We start from the raw sequence: 17,201 nt of genomic DNA, 5'->3' as shown, positions 1-17,201 counted from the left end.
AAGCCATGGGCCACAGGTGGAAGGTGCTGCAACACTTTCAGTGGCAGCGGCTCAGCACACAAAGGCCTGAGTGGAAGGAGCTGAGTCTGGCTAGCTCCAGTGCTCCCCTCCTCCAGAGACAGTGCTTCATTTCCCACCCTCCATCTGCCACCTCTCTTCAGTGGCTACAGAGGATTTATTCAAGGCCAACTTAAAAAAAACCACCAAAACACACAGTTTGGTAGAAGCAAACTTCTTCTCAACTGGTCCCAAGGCAGGGGACTCTGGATCATGGCAGCCTGCAAGCACACACAAGCCACCACCACTCTCAATGATTTCCATGCTGTGCAAGGCATCTCCCCTACCCACCACAAGGGCATGGGCATGCTGCTCACCACTAAAACTGACATCTGCTCCCCTTCTTCTGTCTTCCTCCCTTCCCATGCTCTTTTACATTCTTGCAGGTCAGTAATAACAGACAACCTTCAGGAGATCACTCTGGCCCAAACTTCCAATGACCCAAGGTCCACACAAACAGGCAAATCTATCAGAAGCTTCTTCCCCTTTTATTCGGGAAATGCACCTAAGATGGGACATAGGTTTTATTTTCTGGACAAACTGGAGTTTTTGATAGTGCTTGTAGCACAAGCAATCCATTGGGCTGTACCCTTTTTTAATAGGTGAGTACAAAGGTGAGTCTGTATTTTTGGAAAAGACAAGGCTTGGTTTGGTCTCTTCCAGCCTTGCAGACAAGGAAGCCAGCTCTTCAGTTTCTATAGTCTTATCGCCATGCCTGTACTCAGTAAGGTAGGGGATGGAAGGAAGGACGGAAGGCAATGGCCTCCAGAGAGCAGCATCAGGGCAGCTAAACCTGGCTGAACTGAAAGCAAAACCAAAGCCTCACCTCCTCAGAAGTATTTCTCAAGTCCTACCACTGCAAGCAATGCAGGCAGGTACCTGAAGGTTCAATCAAACCAGGTCACCAGAAGGTTCAATCCACCAAGGCCCATGCAGCTTTGCAGAGGGCATCAGTATTTTGCTGATGACCCTGGCCTCCAGCCTGTTCCCAACACTGCAGTGCTCCATTCGTGTCCCCTTTCCCCCTTATCTGCAGGATGATGCACAGTAAACTGCATAGAAGAGAATCTAAACTTCCCCTGCACAATTGGAGGCCGTTTCCTCTTGTCCTATCACTTGTTTTCTGGGAGAAGAGACTGACCCCACACCTTGCTACAGCCTCCTCTCAGGTACTTGTAGAGCTCAATAAAGTCTCCCATGAGCCTCCTTTTCTCCAGGCTCCCCAGCTTCCTCAGCCACTCCTCCTAAGATTTGTTCTATAGACCCTTCACCAGCTGTACTGTCCTCTGGACGGGCTCCAGCACCTCAATGCCCTTCCAGCACCTCAGCGACAGAAGGGCCCAAAGCTGGACACAGCACTTGAGGTGTGGCCTCACCAGTGCCGAGTACAGGGTAACAGTCACTTTCTAGTCCTGCTGGCCACACTGGTACTGAAGGCCAGGATGCTGCTGGCCTTCGTGGCCACCTGGCACACCCTGGATCCTGCTCAGATGGCTGTCAATGAGCATCATCACCAACAGGCATTAAAAACTGTCCAAACAAATAAAACATATTAAAAAACACAAGCAAGAACACGGGATGTGGCACACTGCAACAGACCCTTTTTGACCAGCTTTAGCTGCTGGGGGAGCTATACTGACCAAAGGCACCTCAAATGAGCTGAATGGCTGTTCCCTCCTGCCCCAGATATCCCACCAGCACAAAGCTGCTGTACCACTCACTGTGTTGCTGCTGTGGGCAGGAAGATCTCTCAACACAGCTTCCTTCCTTTTTGCACCAGTCTCGTGAGGAAACCTGCTAGAACAACCTTGGCTTGACATTTATGTTTGAGCTCTAGCTGACTGTGGACCTCTTCATCTTCAGGGCTGTCTGTAAATGGCACATGGAAGCAAGCTCTGACCACCAGTGGTGAAGGTTATTACAAGACTGCCATCTGACAGCCCATGACAGCGGCATGTGGCAGCTCAGATACGTTGGGTGAACATATCCCCACCTCTTGCATCTCACTTCCAACCTGAGCTCCAAATGGTGTATCACAGGTGTTGAGAGCTGCTGCTGGTGGAGCAGATGGACGAACTGCCGGGGCTGCCCATGGTTGATATGCATTAGCAGAGCTGTGTGCAGAGCAGCTGGGGAACCATGCATGAGGCAGAGAGGAGCTTGAAAGGAGCTAAGCTCTGGAAGCCCCTGGCCTAACACCATCACGCTTCTGGGATCTCCATTGTTCGTCACTGAGAAAAGATGGAGAGGAGCCAGCACCTGTGGCTGCTCTGCAGGCCGCATTGCTTGGCTCAGTTAGGTAAGGAGGCTGAATAGAGGCAGCCTGGCATTTGCAGGGTGCAAAGGAAAGGAAGTACTGCTGCATGCACTGGGATATCAACTCTACTTATGAGCAGATACACACTATCATTTCAATCTCCTTCTGTGAATAAGGAAGGAGACAGCAGCTCTGGTCTGCCCATGATCTGCAATCAGAGCTCTTGAAAGGAGGGGTGTTTTTTATTATCAGGCTCCTTAAAGCATCCTACACACCCTGCCTGGCCTCAGTGGGCAGGGATGCTGCTGAAGCAGGAACATGTCCCAGCAAGATCTAAACACCCTTGGAAAGTACAGCAGGGATTGAAGAGGAAAAACTTGCATCTTGTAGCTGCAGTGAGCCACAGAGCCTGTGGATCAGCTGATACAGAGACATCTCTCCAGATATCCAGAAGCTATCCCTCATTTGGTGGTGGTAGTTCCAAAACCAGACAGGCTGACTCTTAGGGCTAAACATGCAGTGTCCTCCATGACATAACCTCTGCCCACATCAGGAAGGGGATCTGAATATTCAGCTCCACTATTCTGCTTTGCTTCACTAGCCTTGAGCAAACGCTCATGTACCATACTTAACAGGCCCTCTGTGATGGGCAGAGGGATCCTGTGCCATACACCCTCTTGGCCCTTCCTCCGCATTGCTATTCCCTTAGTCCCTCCAGCAGCCTGGTCTATTCCTGCCAGTGCCCAGAAGCAAGAGAGATCTCAGGTTACCTTAATACTGTGACAAATCTGGCACCCCTCTCCGGGCACCAAAGGAGGCAAGAGGACCCTACTGCAGGACGCTGCTGGCAGCAAATGCACAAGCCTTGAGCCACAGAGAAGTCTGCACATAATAATACCATCAGCTCCTCCTGACCTTTCAGCAAACCTCCAATTAGTCGATGGGAAAGCATTTTTTCCAACCACGGGACTACAAGGGAAATGAGTCTGAGAGCTTTGCCCTGTTCCATGACGAGCACCTGTCCTGATGGCAGCTGGCTGGATTCCTACATCCTGGCTAGCTGTGGGTGCTGGGGAGCTGCTGTGGCACTAGAGCTGGCAGCGTGAGCAGGAGCCCATTTCAGTTTACAAGCTGTCTTCCCCTGGAAAGGACACTTGACTTGTACAGATCAACCACAAGGAAAGTGTAAGTGTTATTAATAGCCCCTCCTGTGTGACAGCAAGATCTTCTGGGCTTCTGCATCCCTGTCTCCTCCCTGCCAGGGCACTGGAGGGACTGAGGGACAAGAGCCCAGGAGCCCATCCAGAGAGCTGCTGCTCATTCCCACCCCGTTGGCACACCACTGGTTGCCTTCAGCCCCTGTTTCCATCACAAGCTTGCACACCCCACACCCCCCTTTCAGTGTTCTGATATTCAATCTTCCCATGTACACTGCTGTCCTCACACCACCCCTGCTGAGATCCTGTCCCCGCTCTCCCGTCCTGCTTCCCACGCATATCATCACTGACCTCTCCTCTCCCTGGGGCTCCCCAGCCAGGCCTCTCTGATGTTACACAAAGAGCAACCTGCACAGATGAGGTCTGCTGAGGAAGGTGCCCCCATGCCAGATGGGGAAGGGAAAATGCTGGTTAAGATGTGGTGCAGCCCTCAGGCTTTGGTTGCAGTGAGGTGTGCAGTGATCAGCAAGTTCCCAAACTGCACAGTTTGTTTCTACTCAGAATTTCCATTCCAGCTGCCATCTCTCCTACCATCACGCAAATAAAACAGAGTCAGGAGCTCCCCCACGCTGGGTCCAGTATGAGCAAGGAGATGGGGCTCCCCCCAGCACAGGGGCAGGGAGGCTCCATCCAAACCACGAGCCTTTCAAAGCATCATGAGGGGTGAGCTATGGGCTGTGCTCACCTACTTGAGGGTTCATACATTTGACCTACTGCAACAAGTGCCACCACCTATATGGGCCACTTCCAGGCTTCTGAGCTGCAGGAGCATGGTATTCCCAGGGTAAATCATGGCCAAGGACATCCTCAGTTGCACTGTCACCCGGCAGAGGAGGGGCATAAGGTTGCCCCTCTAGGCTGCGGAAGCCAGTTTCTGATCCTAGCAGGGCACTCAGAGGGTAACACATCTCCACTTATCTCTCAGTGAACCCTGGGGCTGATCAAGATGAATTCAGACCTCTCTGCTCCTGAGAAAGCAAGGCAAGTGCTTAGAAACCAGCTGGTCGTCAGATGCATGCAGCTGCAGAGGACCTCCTCCCAGCCCTGTGGTCCCTGAGGTCCCTGCACGTGCTGCATAGAAGCTCCTGCCAGGGCTACTAGTCATGGACAAGAGAGCAAGGTGCCCCTGGCAATATCTAAGCAAATTTGCCAACTTGCTCAGAAGACTGTCAGTGTCACTGGGCACTCCAGCTGGCCAACCCGGAGGTCCCAGGACAGCACTGCTTCACAAGGGACATGCAGCTGCATCAGTGTAGCCTCTCTGCACCCGTCTTGTACCTGGCTGAGCAAGAGCACAACTCATAGCTGGTCAGGAGCTGGGGGCACCACAGGGAGGAGATACAGCCTCTAAGCTGTATCGTTCTTTGAACGAGCAAGTCAGGGTGACGGATCCAGCACCAGGGACCAGCAGCTGCCTTGGGGGAGGACTGTAGCAAGGCAAAGAAATGAAACACCACAGTTTGTCAGTTTGTCATAGTAGGCTTCTCCAAGTGGCAAAGCCAGGTGGAAGGACACTGCCTGGCCATGCCTCAATCAAAGCAAGGCAAAAGCCATGCCACCTTAATGCCTGGCCCTTCACAAGAAAATGCTCACATTTGGTTTTCTGGGAAGAACAGCGGCTGGGAGCAGAAGGGACTGAGACTTTTTATACAGTTCCTAGCATTTTCCCAACACCATTCTCATGGCAGATCCATCCTGCCTCACCTCAAGCTCTGCACGATGCCGTGGTGCCATCTCCTTTTCACCACCTTCTCAGGGCAAACATGAGATCTGTTTTAAGGCACAACTGCCAGAGTAGCTCAGATCCTCCACAGAGGCTTCATAAAGTGAAGAGTTTGCCAGCCCTAACATTCAGAGTAATGTTCCCATTACAACAATATGATTTCCTTCCCAAAATCCATGGAAGACAGTGCTGTATCTTAATTTAAACTCAAACCATCTCCTTGGAGCCTTCTGGGCTGACTCTGGGCATTCATATCCCTTGACAACTTTCCACCATCATAATGTTATGAAGTTTATATGCCACTACAGTAAATAATCTGCCTCCTGGCAATCAAGAAACCTGACAGCACTGATGTAAACAATCTGTTGCTGCATTTGGCTGAGGAGCCAAACAAGACTGACAGCCTTGAGCCATGAATTAACCAGGGCTGAAACACAGAGGGTGAGCCACCACCATCAGCTGGGGCTGAGGCTGAGCAGGGGTCGGGGAGAGGCTGGCCACACAGTTTCTATTTTGGTCCCATCAGCAGGACCAGCGATGCAGGCTGGGAAGGACTTGGAGAGTTTCTTCTCTCTCTCTGAGCTTCCTTTCCAGAGTGACATGCATGAAGCAAAGCAGCAGGGGCCTCAGCAGGGTGTCCTGGTGGTTTAGGTGCCCAGGCCATGGAATCTTTTGCAGATTCCCATTATCACACCCTCCTTCAGTAAGCACAGCTCTGTTCCTCACAAGGAGGGATGCATTATTTAAAGGGTGGCCAGTCCCATAGCCCAGCTGTTTGATCGAAACTCCCAGAGCAGTCCCAGAGTTTTCCCCTGGCACACAAGGACAAAATCCCGGCGCAGAAATAATTACCAGCCACAGTGCTGCCCCAGGCAAGGCAATACAAAGTGTCTGCCCAGGGAAGCAGCCCCAGGGAGGAGGCGATGAACCTTGTGTAACAACAAAGCTGCAGCGTGGCAGATAGAGAACACAGCCAGTGATTCCCAGGGCTAGTAAGTCTCTACACGTCCCAAAGCAAAGTCAAGAAAACTTCAGGCACTCCACAACAGGCACTGATCGGAAAGATGGGAATCACATGCCTCCCTCCAGCCCACAGCAGGGATCAGGAAGGGCATCCCACTGTTCCTGGCATAAGCAGGGAATCACAGTGCCACCAGCACCAGAGGATAGACCAGGAGTCCGCAAATCTGTCCTGCTTTCCTAAACTATCCCACAGCAAAGTGACTGAGGACTGCAGGTCCTAGCAAGGCACAGGCTGGTTCCCTGTCCTCTGCTACCTGCAGATTTTCTGCTGCCACCCCCATGCCACATGGACTGGCAGGATGCAAGCAGCAGAATGGGTGGCTGGAAATACACCACTGGCAGGGAAACCCCACGGCACAACAGCCAGGCACCACTGAGTGCCACGGTGGCTGTGTTTCGCAGACCCCTCGCCTGAGCCCTGGGGACTGCTGTGGACCAGCTTGCTCCAGGCTCTGGCAGCAAACAGTGCTCGGCAGAAGTGAAGCTGAGGGTCTTGGGGATGACTCTGGGGTCTGCTCCCCCTGCCTTTCACAGTGGTCTGGAACCAAAGGCCACACCTATAAAATAAGGGCTGTCTCTCCCCCCAGGTCCCCTCCCATCCCCCACCCAGCACAAACAAAAGCAGCAAACGTGAGGGAGAGGGAAGAGCAGGGTAAGGAAAGGGGAGGTAGTGGGAAAAAGCCCCCGTGACCTGATCCGGAGCAGCGCAGGGGTCCTTGCAGGTGCTGAGTGGGTGGCAGTGGCCGCGCCGCAGCAGCGGGCCAGCCCTCCCCTACCAAGTCCTAGTTTGGAGAGAGTGCTTGGCTTCTCCCTCCGCTCCTCCCCACGCTGCAAACCCTGACAGCGCTCGTTAAAATAACCAACTGCACTTCCTCTCGGAGCAGCCCCGAGGCCGGCTCACCCCCAGCCGCAGGCGCATGCACCACAGCGGGCCCAGAAAGAGAGGGGTCCCCACGGCGCCAGCTGCTCTCTGAGCGCTCAACTGCAGCTCGGGGATGGCACAGCTTCCCTGGCAGTGGCAGCAGGAGGACATGGGAAGGAACCCACCAAAGCAGCGATTCTCTCCTGCCTTCTTGGAACCTGGATAAAGGGGTTTGCATGGCTGATGAGAGTCAAGCTGCCTGCCACGGAGAGCCTGTCTTCATGCACAGGAGGTAACTTGCTTCTGAGTTAGTCTTTGGTCCAGGTAGGCTCCACAGATGTCTCAGGAGCTTTTTGTGTTCCCTCGTCGTGAAAACCCCACATGAGACCTCTCATAGCCAGGCTGGGGACTTCCCCGTCATGCTTCACTACTATCCGGGTCCCCCAGCTGTCTCTAGGGATCTGCTCCCAGCCAAACACAACCCATCTCCCTTTTCGGGCCACAAAACCAATCTCGGCTTTGGTCTTTGCAGCGAGGGGAGGGAAGGTCACACCAAAGGCCAGCTGACTCCAGGATGCGTCACCAGCTATTGTTATTTCGGTCATTCACCCGGGCGATGAGAGCCGATAGCCACACAAAGGCCGTAGTGAGTGAGTCAGTGCGGGTGGCTGCAGCTGAGACCTCCTCCTTTCACACCCTGCCCCCTCCTGCCTGCCCCTTCCCCTTGCCTACATGTCACGGCTAAAATTAGACAGGGAGCTCTTCTCTGTGTGTAGGAATGTGCGTGCCTTTGGACCGTGCCCAGTGCTCCTCGGGGCCTGGAGCGGGACTACAGTAACACAACCATAACAAAATGTCGCAGAGGCTGCAGCCAGCGTGGCGAAGGCGGCCAGCTGCCTGCCCCGATGGGTGTCTAGAAATCAGTTCACAGGAAACCATTCACCAGACGGTAGCCAGGCCCAAAGGCTGACCTACCACCATTGCTGCCATCTCCATCACGGCAGGAGGAGCAAGTGGCCTTTGTGAAGCAGTGGGAGAGAGCAGTGGGAAGGACACATGAGCGAACCTGGCCATTGCCAAAGCTGCTGAGGATTGCATTCAGCCCTTTTCTCACAACACCAGCAAGGAAAGGGAGCTGGAGATACCCACGGCAGGCAGGAGGTGCTCACCCCCATCAGTCCTCTCCCCCCTCAAAACTGGCAGCTGAGGAAGGGTGGAGGGTTCTGCCCCCTTCCTTACATATGGTATCTACACATCCTTCGAAATTCCCACTGCTGGGAAAGAGCCAGCTGCCACTAGCAGTCAAGCAGGTCCCAGCATTGTTGCAGCCTCAGGGCAGCCATGCTGCCAGCTGCAGAAGGGCCCCTAGGAACAGGCCCAAGGCCATCATTGTTAAGACTCACTTACTGGGACTGGCAGGATGTTTTATCAAAGAGAAAATTAAAAATGTGCTACAACTAGTCAATCATTCAGAGCAAAGAAGCCTGGTAAGAGATATGTGCGGTTCCTCCCCAGCCCCATCTCCAGCCAAGGAAGCTTAGCATAGAATCACAGAATGATTTGGATTGCAAGAAACTTTAAAGGGCATCTTGTTGCAACCCCACTGCCATAGCCAGGGACACCTTCCACTAGACCAGGTTGCTCACCTGGCCTTGAACACTTCCAGAGAAGGTTCAAGTGCCCCATGCCCACCCTGTTCTCCCTGTCCCCCATGATCTATGCATAGCAGAGACTCCTGCTGATACCACTTGCTGCTCCTCACAGTCACCACAATCCTATTTCCCTCCTGGGTTGGCAGGACCTAGACTTACAAATGGAAACAGCCTGAAGGGGTGACCATGGTAGCCCCCAAAATCCCTTCCAAGTCAATCTGACCACCAAGAGACCAGATCACTAATTCTCCAAGTCCCTGGAGGCAGCGGGAGCAGGAAGCCTAAGAGCCCTCTCCTCAAGATCAGCCATGCAAACCTTGCTGCCATTCTCCTCCTTCCCCCACAACTTAGTAAGCCCTCAGCCTGTTAACATGCAGACAGGTGAATAGGTTGTGATGGAGACCATTGGCTCCCTGTGCTGCTGTCATAGGTTTCAGTCTGCTGTGTTCAAGCAGAAACCACTGCTTCAGACCAAGAAGCTCCCCAGGCCCACGCAGCCCTGAGCAAGACTTTCCATGTGAGGAGATCCTGGTCCCACGCACCTGAAACCACACCACAAGTGGCAGCCCCTGCAGGTGTCTGCAAGGGGGAGAACTGTTCAGCATCCCTGAGAAACCCAGTCCCCAGTGATCTCTCTACACCACAAAGCCTGGGACAGGAAAGACACCTCCCAAGCCTTCATCATGACCCTGTGACTAAGCAAAGCACATGCTGACTTGCCACACGAGTGGCATTTGTTGGTTTAACTGTGACCCTGTTACTGATATAATGTCTAACCTTTGGTTTCACTTTTTCACCTTGTGGCACGTCCCGCACCTCACATCAAAATTCAAGTAACTCCTTTTAACAATGCTAAATCTATAATTTTTTGGCTCTGGTGAATGTCAGCTTGTCCCACTGCAACAAATGGGAGGGCAGGAGGAAAAGTTGGGGTTTTTTCTCCTCCACCCTTTTTGTTCTAAATGCCCTCAGCATATCTGCTCTTATCCTTTTCTTCTTTCATCTTAATGTCCCCACATCTGCCAGCATCACTGATTGGTTTTTTTCTCCCATCATCCTTCAGAGAGGGGAAGAAGCAATGCCTGTGTAGAGAGCAGACCACTGTCCCCCTTCCTGGAATGGACTAGCACTTTGGCACAGATCAGTAACACAGGGCTGCCTTGCTCTGCTTCCCGAATTTCTCTGCTCCTCCTCCCATGCCCACAGAGAGACACTGGGTGCTCCAGAGACCTGTGGTGTGGGAAGAGTGACCCAGGCTCCAGGTGCAGAAGTTGAGTGGGTGCCATCGCGAGGCTCTGAGTGCTACCAGGACACACAGGCCCATGCAGTGGGGAGCTGGCTGACAGCTGCCTTGGCTGGAGGCTTGTCTCCGAGCATCAGCCAGCCCACAGCAGCAGCTGACCAGTTTAAGCCATCAAGCTCATCAGCCACTTCAGCCACAGCAGCATAAAAAAAGCTCTATGCGAATGCTTTGCAAATCCTTTCCTTGCAGAAGAGAGGAAAGAAAAACCAGGAGCGATGAGTCAAGGCCAGCAACCCTGCAGAAGGGACATGTCACAACACCCAGCTGAAGTCAGCTGCAGGGAAAAGGGCTGGAGTTGCACAGCAGAGCACCAAAGGTCTGCACGAAGAGCGACCGTGCCCTCTGGTGTTCAACCCACGGCTCTTTGGACCTCTCCAAAACCCATCCACCTCCCCTTTGCAGATCACTAACTGGCCACACTGCCTCTTGCTTCCAACACCTCCAACGACAGGACTCCCTGAGATACAAGACTTCGGTGTCTACAACATCAGACAAACGAGACTGAGTGGAAAACTCAGAAAGGCCCAGGATGCCATGCAGAGAAACTGTATAGCAGAAGCCAGGAAGAGCAGTAAGGGTCTTCCACTGTGGCACTCACACATGTGCAGCCACATCCTGACCAGGCTGACGTGCTGCTCTGCAAAGACCAAGGCATAGGGAGCCTGGGAATGGAACTTGGGACTTATCCCATACCCTGCCTCCATAACTCCTCGGGAACACTTGTGAATGAGGTATTGGCTAGCCCAGGAACTGGCTCCCACACAGCAACTTCGTCCCAGCAATGGTGATTGTTTCCCAGGCCCTGTTTTTCCATCATTTCTGGCAGTCACAGCCTTACTGAACTTCAGACTGCTTCAGCTAAATTTTATTATTTATTATTATTTAGTTTAGTTATTTGGCTAAACCACCCTCAGTGCTGTCACCTTAGGTCTTCCAAGCACTCAGCATGCACCAGATCTAGGTTCTTATGCCCACAATGGCTAGGACACAGAGGAAGAAGAGCTCAATTGACCTTCAATCCAAACTCCAGCAAAACAGAAGCTGCCATGTTAGTCGATCAAAGTCCAGCAGCAAACTGCTCTCTACAACAAAGTCAGTGACACAGGCATGAGGCAAGCAGCCCAGCTTTCGGTGGCCTTGGTTAGTACAGACACAAGAGGGTGAAGTGGGGTGAGACGTGGGTGGGAGGGAGGAGAGCTGTTGAAAAGAAACGTTGCAGCAGCTGCTGGGACTGCACAGCCTGTGCAAGCCAATAAAAATACCACATACTTATATACTACTGGCCGGTGCTTTATCCTCCTGGGTCCCCATCGGCTGGGCTGGCTGCCCTGGAGGCAAGGGAAGACACCTTTGTTGGGCAGGTGCAGTCTACGGACACAAAGAGAGTGGTCAGCAAGCCATGGACATGCCTGGCTGCTCAGCACACAGCACCATCCTCCCCCGCCCCAGTTTTGCTGCCCCAGTGCAATCTCTCCACCACACATGCTCTCCCCTTGCCTTGGCACTTGCAGATCCCAGGGGCTCCAGTGGCATCCGTGCCACCACCCATGCTGTCAGCCATGGAGGTCAATGCAGGAAACATGCCTGTGAAGCTGGAGTCAGCAGTGCTGTTTTTCCCTTAAGAGCCAGTCAGCAAACATCAAGCGCCACTCTCCTTCGTCTGGGATAGTAACCCAGCCCAGTTCAGAGTCACCTCCAGCCCAACCCAGCCATCTGCAAGAGGGCACACGACTCAGGGAGCAGGGCCAGGCTGGCACAGAGAGAGAGCCCTGCTTCCCTTCCTCCTTCCCTGTGCTGGCCTGGTTCCTGGCTGCCTTCCTTCACCTCAACCGCTGGGTCCAGGCATGGATTTGAATTTCAAATAAATCATGAAGGCACTCTCCAAGCCTTGCATGGAGGAGCATTGTTTGGGCAGAGCAGTTCACCTGCTCCCAACCCTCTGGCCCCTGTGCATGGGCACCAACCCTTATGACACCCAACTACCACCAGCCAGGGGATGGGTAGCAAAGCTCTTGGTGACCAGTGCAGATGGGAAGTGTCATTCTTGGGACCCCTCTGACACTCACCCCCACGACATCTGCTTCATTCACCTCACTCATTCAAACAACAAGAAAACTTGTGGGCGGGCAACGTTTTTCGAGCCCAGGTGGGGGATCCTCAGCAGCAGCCTCTGCCCGAACATTTCCTGGCCCCATGCCGACCTGCAACCCTGCCAGGAGCTGTACTGGGGAGCAGGATACCTCCTTCCATGCATCTTGGCTGCTCTCACAGGACAGGAGCCCTGTAGCCTCTTAATCCTGCCATCTGCCAGCCTCATATGGGTGCAAAATCTCTGCAGAAAACACCCACCCCACCCCCCGGCACATTTCAGCAGCAGCAGCTGCCATGCGCCAGGTGCCAGAGTGCCCCACACCATGTCCCCTTGTGTGGTGACCTCAAGCTTGGGCAGTAAGAGGCTTAGCCCTGGATCTGAGAGGCTCCTGGCCAGAGCCAGGGTGGCAAGGCAGGACGATGTACAGGTAAGCTGTCCAAGTGGGAACTTTCACACAGAGGGGACAGCACGTGGCCATCTGCATGGCCCCCTGCTTCCTCTCTTGGATGGCTACAGGCCATGCCCAGAGGCTGGGAGCTCAGGAGGAGGCTCCAGGCCATCTTAGGTACTTCTGCCCCATGATTCTCCATCCTTGTCCCGTTGGGGAGTCCTGCCCTAGAGTGGAAGTGGGACTCTCCACAGCCAGGGGGAGCAGGCAGCAAGGAGTCCCCCTCCTCTCTGGCTCTGGATCCACACCTGGGCTGACAACAGCAAGCGAGGGACAGGCTGTTCTGCACACACGTTTCCTGTGGAAGCCAAGCTGCACCAAAACAAGGGGAAAACCTTCTGCAAGAAGGCTCTATGTTAATTGCCCTGACTTCCTGGGCCAGCCAGCTGGGACACATGACTTTCTTCAAAGCCATAGCACATGCTGGAGCTGAGGTTGCTCCAGCCCCAAAAAGAAATGAGATGCTGCTGGCAAGCAGGGAAAGGGAGATAGGGTGAGTGGAGCTGGGGAAAGGGCAAACACTTAGCTCTTGACTGTTGGTGCTGGGTGGGATTTTCACACTCTGGCTGGGTGCCCCCACGTGGGGCTGGGACTAGAGCATGCCACAATCTGGCAGCCTGCAGTAATGCCAGGGGGGCAGCAACAGCCCATGAGACACGCTAAAGGAATCTCCCACCAACACAGGGCACATGGAGGACAGGGCAGCAGCCAAAGGGTGGGACTACCTCCAGCCAGACCTCTGTCTGCTCCCAGAGTGGGGCTTTCCCATCAGTGCCATGTATCTACCACCCTGCACCCACAGCTTGGGCAGCATCCTGCAGCCCCCCAGAGACAGGTCTCCAGTTCTCACAGCTGGGCAGGGCTTCTCTGAGATGGGGCATGCTCAGCTTATTTCCCCAGGCCCTGATCCACTGGGAAGAGCTGACAGCTGTTAGATGGGCAAAGATCAGCCGGGCTATTTCTGGGCATGAGAGCAATGGTCACAGGTAGAAACTGGAACTGACAGCCTAACCCAGACAGCACAACCTGCCGGGCAGGCAGGGCTGAGAAAAGAGGCCCATTACGTCCTACTGTCTGGGACAGCATGGAGTGGGAAGGAGACCTTCTCAGCTCCTCATCCTGGCACAATGAGGAAGAGCTTTCCCTGGGGGCAGAGCTCACAGTTAACTACAAAATTAGCACCCTAAGGCATCAACCCCTAAACTGCAGGCAGGAAGAGAACAGCACTGGGTCTAACACATATGTCCAGTGTGGACAGGACTCCATCCCTGCTGGGCACCGGCCTGGCCAGCGCAGCCTCACTGCTTGCCTTGGCTGAGCTTCACCCTCCACCTGGCATCCTGATGGGGAGAAGGAGAAAGCCTCCCAGCTCCCAAAGACAGACTGCAGCTGCTGCTGGGTCTGCAAGTTGCAACAGAAACACTGAGTATTACTTTCGTATTACTGGAGAGCTGGCCCAGGGAAAGCTCTTGAACTCAGGATTGCAAAGACAGAGCCACTTATTATCCCCAGAGCCTGGTGCCAACTCAAGAACTAGCAGAACAGGTTTCCCCTATTTCCACATCTAGCCCGTGTTCCCAAGTCAGATCTCCACCAGACTCCCTACCTCCAAAAGTCTCCAGCAGAAGCCATTCACCTACTGCCAGTCCCCCATCTCTCCCAAAAAAGATTGTTTGTGGACCCAAGAGTCAACGAGTCAGCCTACAGCCCTCACTCTACTCTTGAACTCAGTATCTCAAAGTCAGCACTGGTTTAAAATAACCAGCAAGCAAGCGAATGCATGGCTGAGAGATAACTCAGGACATTCAGCTCACAGAGTCACCTGGGAAAAAGAAAACAGCTTCACCAAGAGCAGAGCTGCAAGTTAAATTTAGAGGCTTTGCCAAGTCTCTGGGGAGACTGTCTGCTCCCCAGGCACTGCACAATGATGAGTGAAGGAAATCCTACACTGTGTCTCCCACCACCTGCCAGAGCTCAGGTTGCCTTTCGTGAGAGCATTGCCCCCATTGCAGAGGGCTCGTCTCCCCTTACGAGCATCTCCTTAGTCCCCAAGAGGACTCACACAATCAAACAGCTCTCAAACTCTCCCCGCTTGCAGGTCTGTCATCCTCCCTCCTTTCAGCCCCTTGAAGAGATTACAGGGTTTCCTGGAAAGGATGCTCCAGCTCTTAAGAAGATTAGTGGAACGTGTCCCTGCCCATGGTGGGGGGATTGGAACTGGATGATCTTCCAACCTAAACCACTCTATGATGCTATAATTAAAGGTCCTGACACCTTCTCTGGTGCAGGTACATGTCACTGTGGCAGCCCCTGCTCTGATCTTGGGAGCACAGGAGAGCTGCCAGAGAGTGCCTGCGACTGGAGAGACAAGGCAGGTAGCAGGTAGGGTCCACACCATGGAGGACCTCAGCCTCTGGAAGCAGTCAGACCCCCCATGCTCTGATCCTTCCCCGTCCTATCCCACAGCCCCACTGAGCTGGCAGCTGCCCCAGCCTGGCTCTGCTGCAAGGCTGCATTGGCTGCCAACAGGTACGGCTGCTCAGTGTGCCCAGTGCTTTATTTTTCTCCCATCAAGATAAAAAGTCCCTGAGCAGCCCCACAGGAGGTCAGGCCCTGAGCAGAGATCACAGAGCAAACACAGCAGCAGAAACAACTCTCTCGGCACATCCCATCTGCCCTGCAAACAAGCCCAAGTGTCATTGCAGGGGACAGCTGGGGATCCCCACAGGCCGAGCTAAAGCTACCCATCACCTCTGAGCAGGATGGGGAGCAGAGGCTGGAGGGTTTCAGAGCTAGAGGCATACAAAATCTACATGCATAGAGGAGAAGTAGGAAGATGATTGCTCAACAGCTAGCTGGCAGCAAGGTGCCTTGTGAAAAAGCTTGTCCCGAGGGAAGCACTGCTCTCAGCCTGCCAGCCTGCAGAGCACAAACTTCAGGCTCCTCACTACCATCTGGTCTTCCCCCAGGGCACTTGGGGCTTACCCCACTGCACAGCCCCTCTACTGCACCCGCACAGGGGAAAGTGGGCCCAAGGTTCAAGGGCACCCCCCACACAGCAGGGATGGGGAAGGCTGGGCCGCCATCCCAGTGGCACATCGTTCTCAGCTTTCACATGGGTGTAAGCATCAAGCTGCAAGAAAGACAGTGACAAGTGACGTCCCAGAAAGACGTAGGCGGGTGCTCGGCTCAGTTTCTTGAGTGCCGTTTACCCACAGGCTGTGCCACCCACAGACCTTTCCTGGGGCAGTGGCAAGCACCCCCAGGCTCACGTGCAGGCTTCAGCACAAGACCTGCCAAAGGGTCCCAGACAAAAACTTAGTCCCATGCTCTCTGCTGGACTACCATCTGCCAGCTGCACCACTGGTGGCTATGCTCCCTGCTTATGCTATCGCACCAGCTATTACACATACTTCCTTCGAAGTGGGATTTGTTACAGAAGCTCTGAAGCCCACAGGCAAGATCCATTTCAGCATCCCAGCTCACTGGCACGGGGGCGAGCAAGAAACAGGCACTGTCCCCAGCACTTACACTCCTTCCCCAGTTCATCCCTGGAAAGGGTAAACTGCGCAGTTCACTTATAGCACAAGAAACAGGGCACTTAGAACGGCAATTTAATCCTAACCACCTCTTATCTGATCAACCCCAATCTCTTTATCAGTCCAATTAAAAGAATTACCCATCCATGGCCTGGATGCATGTATTGTGCACTTGTCTCTGTCGGCTCTAGAGCCAATTACTCCACCCTCCTGTACAGCAATTATAAGGTACAGAAATAAGCCTGCTTGCAAAACACGGGACTAACATACCATCAGAGGCCAGAGCTTGGAGGCTCACCTTTCTGTTGCTTCAAATCCCCTGAGGGCTCACCTGGGGACAAGAGCTGCCCTGGGGACAAGACAGGCTCTCTTTCCATTTTGCAGACCCCTGCCTCCCCTGGCCATGCCTCCCAGTGTTGCTGCAGGTGGAGTCCAGCATAGGGTGTCCACCTCAGGAGACCCCTCTCCTTGAAGCCAAGGCTCTCCAGAGACTCACTGCTGCCAGTGAGCAGATTCCTCCTGATTACCTTATCTTCCTCTAGACCGGTTTCCCAGACACTCTGGGTAAATCTCAGAATAGAAGAGGGTGCAAATTTCCTCAATGATGGCTGTTGGAAAGCATTTGGGGGGTATTTGGATTTCCTTCTTGACAAAAGGAAGCGTAGCACAGCCTTCCCTCGTAATTCCCTCAGAGGAGGTGAAGAAACTTCATGCCATCCTCTGCTCCAAAGCTCAGGTGGGCATGAATACGGTGGCATGCAGCTAATTATCCTGCATGACTTCCCATCGAGTCTGCCTCCCACTGGTGTGTGTGGGAGCCCCTTCAATTTCAGAGGTCTGTGGAATCTCTCCTCACTACCCTACAGCTCTGGGTGCTGCATTCATCATCCTGAGCCAGAGGGAACTGGGTCCCTACATCAGCAGCACAAGGATGAGAGAAGTATCCATACACCAAACAACCTAATGGGCATTTCCAGTTATCCTGGCAGGCCTGCTGGCCTCCTCCAGCTCTTCCTGCCCATCCCACT

The 17,201-nt window shown here is 53.6% G+C and overlaps 1 protein-coding gene across 8 annotated transcripts in view; it reads right to left on the bottom strand.

Moving 5' to 3' along the window:
* Positions 1–17,201, bottom strand: part of DGKZ (diacylglycerol kinase zeta) — a 55,000-nt gene that overhangs the window by 27,667 nt on the left and 10,132 nt on the right. Inside the window, exon 2 of one of the 8 annotated variants that reach the window (XM_039551739.1) lies at positions 11,364–11,462. The exons of 5 other annotated variants lie outside the window; for them this stretch is intronic. In XM_039551739.1, coding sequence (XP_039407673.1) covers positions 11,364–11,462 — 99 coding nt within the window. Of the gene's footprint in view, positions 1–6,968; positions 7,060–7,324; positions 7,393–11,363; positions 11,463–17,201 lie in introns of those variants that run through there. 2 more of the 8 variants (XM_019281783.3, XM_039551738.1) reach the window with 2 other exon arrangements.

Source organism: Corvus cornix, chromosome 5 (assembly GCF_000738735.6).
Source record: "Corvus cornix cornix isolate S_Up_H32 chromosome 5, ASM73873v5, whole genome shotgun sequence".
Lineage (NCBI taxonomy): Eukaryota > Metazoa > Chordata > Aves > Passeriformes > Corvidae > Corvus > Corvus cornix.
Note: the sequence above shows the minus strand (reverse complement) of the source record. Positions and strands in the feature narration are given on the sequence as shown.